Source organism: Mus caroli, chromosome 6, assembly GCF_900094665.2.
Source record: "Mus caroli chromosome 6, CAROLI_EIJ_v1.1, whole genome shotgun sequence".
In the NCBI taxonomy this organism is placed as follows: Eukaryota; Metazoa; Chordata; class Mammalia; order Rodentia; family Muridae; genus Mus; species Mus caroli.
The window spans coordinates 87,963,992-87,969,339 of NC_034575.1; the positions used below are offsets into that span (position 1 = coordinate 87,963,992).

The 5,348-nt window shown below is 44.5% G+C and overlaps 1 protein-coding gene across 5 annotated transcripts in view; it reads left to right on the forward strand.

The window, feature by feature from the left end:
• Positions 1-5,348, forward strand: part of C6H3orf20 (chromosome 6 C3orf20 homolog) — a 51,122-nt gene that overhangs the window by 18,284 nt on the left and 27,490 nt on the right. For all 5 annotated transcript variants that reach the window (XM_021165293.2, XM_021165296.2, XM_021165295.2 and 2 more), the window contains exons 9-10: positions 1,338-1,487; positions 2,665-2,785. In XM_021165293.2, coding sequence (XP_021020952.1) covers positions 1,338-1,487; positions 2,665-2,785 — 271 coding nt within the window. The remainder of the gene's footprint in view (positions 1-1,337; positions 1,488-2,664; positions 2,786-5,348) is intronic.

Consider the following 5,348-nt stretch of genomic DNA (forward strand, 5'->3'; position numbering starts at 1 on the left):
TCTTCCTCCTCCTTCTCTTCTTCCTCTTCTTTTTCCTCTTCCTCCTCTTCCTCCTCCTCCTTCTTTTTCTCCTTCTAACATAGTCTCTCTGTGTAGCTCTGGCTGTCCTGGAACTCTAAGAGATTTGCCTNCCTCTGTCTCCCAAATTCTAGGATTAAAGCTGTTCACAAGCATATCCAGCTTCATCCAGTGTACTGCACTTCTTTAGATATTCTCCTCTCTGTCTCCTTCTTTTCCCTGGATTTCTGGAATTCCTGTTATACATATGTTGCTGTGCCTGATGATCTTTCTTGGGGCCCTGAGTTTCTAATCTTCCTTGGATTGTTGTTGTTGTTAGATAGATAGATAGATAGATAGATAGATACTATCTTACATTGTTGTTTAGGTGGACCTGAAAGTATGTAGCTCAGGCTAGCCTAGAACTCGGGTATTTTCCTGTCTGTCTCCCAGGCTCTGGGACTCCAGGCATGAGCTGTCAGGCTGGGGTTTCTTCTTTCCCTTTATTCTTTACAGTCTGGATAATTTCAGCTCATTGGCTTTCCCGTAAATGATTTTTGTATTTTCTTGTTTAATTTACTGCTATACTTATTTAGGGAAAACTTTGTTTTGCCCATTTCACTATCTACCTAAGCTCTAGAATTTTGGATAGGTTCCTTTGTGTCCTTTCTACCTGCAGATCACCCTCCCTCCTTCCATTTCTGTTTTTATTTGGCTGGTGGGAAAAACTGAGGGAAATGGATTGCAATGCCAGCCAGTCTAGTCTTCCTACCTGGAACACTGCTTCTGCAGTTCTACACAGAGAAGCTGCCAACACAGCCTTTCTGAGGATCAGTGATTCCTGAGGCCTCTGAGCTAGGCAAGGAGCAGAGAGACATTATTTTCCTACAAAACTGGTCAAAAGGGGAGACAGCCTGACAGTGCTGAAAATACTGCTGGCTCTGGACCCATGCTCTGGCTCTGTAGTCATTGTGGCGTCACATGGGACAAGGCATTTTCTACCCCTCTGACTTCTCCCTCGGGTGAACTCCTCACTCTAGTTTTCCTGAGATCTTCATGTCTTAGCATTAAAAAGTCCATGTCCCTGGTACCATTCAGACCTGTGAAAACCCTACTGACATGCGAAATGGAGATAGGACTACCTCAGTAGATACAGGAAGGCTTTGGGGCACGGCTGGGTTCTGTGATTATTTAATCATGACATATGCAAAGCACAGACAGGATCTGTGAAGGGAAGGAACAATACACAAGAGAAGAATCCTTTCATGTGCCTCTCTGGGGACCCCTGAGACCTGCACCTCGAGAATCCTCTGTTAGTTCAACTTGACTGTATCTGCCAGCTATCCCTCGGGAAATATTGCCTTACTTCAGATTCCCACGTGCTGCAGAGGGAAACCCATCACCTGCCTCTTTAATGACATGCCCAATACCTTCCTGGCTCTGTTCAATGCTGAAGGCCTGGGGTGTGTTTACTACAACCTGAAGAACTGGTGAGTGGGTCAGGGGAAGTCTAGCCTCATGAGGTGGGTCTGTGCTGNGTTTTCCACAGTGAGAAGGAAGCCACTCCACTGGGTACCCCAGGACACTAAGATCTCCATTCTTGTGGTGTTGTTGTTGTTTTCTGGGTTAAGGACCAGGAGCTCATAAATACTAAGCAAGCACTCTGCCACTGAGCTACATCCCCATGTCTTACACCTGGAAGAATTCTTTAATAGAAAAAGTTTCTGACCCCAGGAGTGGGTGAACAAGATGGGTGCTGTTTTGTTACTTTCCTCCTTACCGTGACAAAGCAGCTGATGTAACTTGAAGAAGCAAAGACTTATCTGGGCTCACAGTTTTAGAGCTGTTAGTTTGTCAGAGCACAGTGGATTAGGGAGGTTCTCATCATGGTGACCTAGGAAATAGACAAAGGAACTTACAGGAAGGGATCAGAGCAAAATACTGCCCTCCCTAAGATACAGTTCAGTGACTAACTTCCGCTACCTAGGCCATACCTCCTGCCTTTTGCCACCTCCTAATAATGCCAGTGTACTATGAACCCGTCAAAGGATTAATCTGCTGGTTAGGATAGAGCCCTGAGGACCTGCTCATTTCTGAAAGCACAGGTAGACCCAGAGGCATGATCCACTAATCTAGGCATTTCCAAGCTACTCAAGTTGACATTTCAGGTTAACCATCATGCATAGTCTCTAAAGAGCAGCACATACTCTCGACAGCCAAGAGTTGATTTTTGTCTGGCTTGACTTAAGTTTTTGTTTTTTGTTTTTTTTTTTTTTTTAAAGAAGTGACTTCCTTTCATGTTTACATGTTCTAGTTCACATTTTGGTGCTTGATATCTTTGTGCCAGGCTCCTGAGTTACAGAAAAAAAAATTCATCTTTTGGGTTTGACTTGAGCCTACATTGTCTGCCTNAGCCTGTCCCTTCTCCATAGACACCCCCACTAGCATTAGTTGGTGTTAGGAGTCTTAGCCTACAGTGAGTGGAGAGATAAAGCTGATCACAGGAGACTTCAGACTCTTCCCTTCCCTTCCTCAGACTGTCTAGGTCAGGTAAACTTTCTTTCAGACTGGGGAAGACTCTCCCAGCCCTGCCCATTGGTAGTCTGTGGTGATGAAGGGGTTCTCTCAGGGCCTATAAGTACTTTTTATGTTTTGTGTATCTCCCAGCTGTCCATATGTTTTGGTTTTGGATGAAGAAGGTGGGATCACAAATGACCAAAAGGGCTACATAGTCCACAAGTGGAGCTGGGCCAGCAAGACTGAGACATTGCTCTCTCTGGAATACAAGGTACATGGGCAGCACGGTTGGGATGGCCTCCACAGGCTGCTCAGCACTGAAGGAAGTGCCTGTCAGACAACACTGCCCCGGGACCACCTGATCCTGTTCAGAGGTGATGAGACAGTCAGCAGTGGTCCAGAGGTCGTGAGACAGTCAGCAGTGGTCCAGAGGTCGTGAGACAGTCAGCAGTGGTACAGAGCATGTCACTTGCTATTCACCAGCCTGTAGCAATGTTAGGCGACTGCACTGAGCCTTCATGGCAACCTATTTGATTTTTATTTGATTTTATTGTAAAAAAAAAAATCTGTCACTTTGTAAAGCATCATTTATAGTGGTTGGCAGCTTTATTTTTAATAATGTTATTTTTTTTAACTTTCTTAGACATTTTATTACTTTTATTTTACTTTGTAGAAAACTGGCTCCTGAAGAACCAAGCAATACTTGAAAAGTTGGAAAACTCAGGTTCATTTTATCCTGGCTTAGCCTGAGCTCGTGCTCTGCAAATGCAGNGGCTCACTTGTGGGTGTTTGTTTGTTTACAGTTTTTGTAGGNTGTGTGTTAGTTTTGAAATTTTCTGCCTACTACATGGCCATTTTCAGGCGGGTTTACATTTCATGACCATGGAGGGCAACTTTCACTGTACTTAAGCCTGTTTACAGAAGCAAACATTGTGGGTAGCAGTTAGGACATTCTGCCTTCAGTAAGCAGAACTTCTCTAGCCAGCAGGGGCACAAAAGGAGAGTCTGGCATGCTTGTGCTAGAAGNAAGGCTTTGATTCGCTTGTCTCCATCTCTCTATAGCTCTTAGGGCACAGTTGTTATCCAGCTATCAGAGTTCAAGACAATACTTTAACTAAGTAAGGAACATATTTAGTAAATGTACAGCATGCATTTCTTTTTGAATGTGTGTGTGTACATGTGCAGATGAGGGCATACCATGGCATACATGCAGAAGTCAGGGGACAATTTGCAGGAGTTGGTTCTTTTCTACTACCTGAGTCCCAAAGCTTGAATTCTGGTTGTCCATCTTGGCAGCATGTACCTTTGCCCACTGAGCCTTCTTGCTGACCTAATAGCTTTTTAAAAATAGTGCCCATTGTGTGACTTTCCTGAGAAGGTGTGAACAAATGTCTGCTCACCCTCGATAGGGCATGAACCCACAAACCAAAGAAACGTTTCTACCACAGTCTGGCTTGGCACATGAATTTATTGGAAGTGACTTATCAATGTATGAGTGAGAGTTACTTAAACAGCCTGAAGGGCTCAAAAGCAACTAGCTGCATTATCAAGCAGCCATCCCTAGCGTGGGTGATAGCCCACAAAAGATGGATCCTGAGAGTTTTCTACACAGCTTGTANGCAGCTGGCAAGTGCCAGTGTCGTTCCAGACAGCTCAGCTGGCTCCAGAGTTTCTTCCCCAGAAGCCATTTCTCTCTTATATCCTCTAGGCAGGGGCCCTGTGAGAATTAAGTTTTGGCTTTCCTGAACTTGAACGCTTGTTCATTTCCTAAGTATTAGGAGCCTCTGTCCTCCCTCCAGGACAGTGTTTTAACTTGGAGGAAATTGCTGCACAGTAATGCCTATCTGTGGCAATAATATAGACAGGCTGGCACCGAACTCATGATCTTTCTGCTCAGTCTTCTGCTTGCTAGGATTATAGGTGTACATCATCATATATTTAGCTCTATGCCTTATTCTGGAGCTACACAGCAAAGGTCTATGCAGTCAGAAGTAGCCTGGACTAGAAGGTGGCCCATGACTTATAACATGGAGTGATGTACCCTTCAGAGGTGGGGGAGGGAGGAAAATTCTAGATAAAATGAAAGAGCATTACTCCTAAAGGCTTTGTGTTGGGTCTGGTGTGGCACAGTTTAAGTTCCTGTGTGCTCCCATGAAGGAAGGGAACACAATGAGTAGATGACTTAAGGTGGGATTATCAGGCATCAGGCTCTAGACAGTTTGCATGCTGTCTTTTTTTGTTTTTCTAAGACTTACTTATTATATATATATGAGTACACTGTTACTGTCTTCAGACACACCAGAAGAGGGCATTAAATCCCATTACAGATGGTTGTAAGCCATCATGTGGTGGCTGGGAATTGAACTCAGGACCTCTGGAAGAGCAGTCAGTGTTCTTAACTGCTGAGCCATCTCTCCAGCCCTTGCATGCTATCTTTAACCAGTTTTAACTTAAATACTTTCATGACAAGTTTATTTTTCCTTTCATCATTGAATATAATCACATCAGCTGTCTCAAAGTCTAATGTGTGAAGATCTCTGTGTCCTGGTTGTGCCAAACACAATCAGCTTCAGTCAACCACACTCTGTTGCCTTGAGAGTGGCTCACCATTTCCTAGTCCCTCCTCTTCCATAGAACTTCGGGTGACAGACTGCCGCTGCTATGCTGTGGAATCTCAGAATCCTGATGTCTTTTTTTGAGAATGATATTGGACATCCTTGTTCTAAAAGGCAAAGAGGGCTGGTGAGATGGCTCAGTGGGTAAGAGCACCCAACTGCTCTTCCGAAGGTCCAGAGTTCAAATCCCAGCAACCACATGGTGGCTCACAACCATCC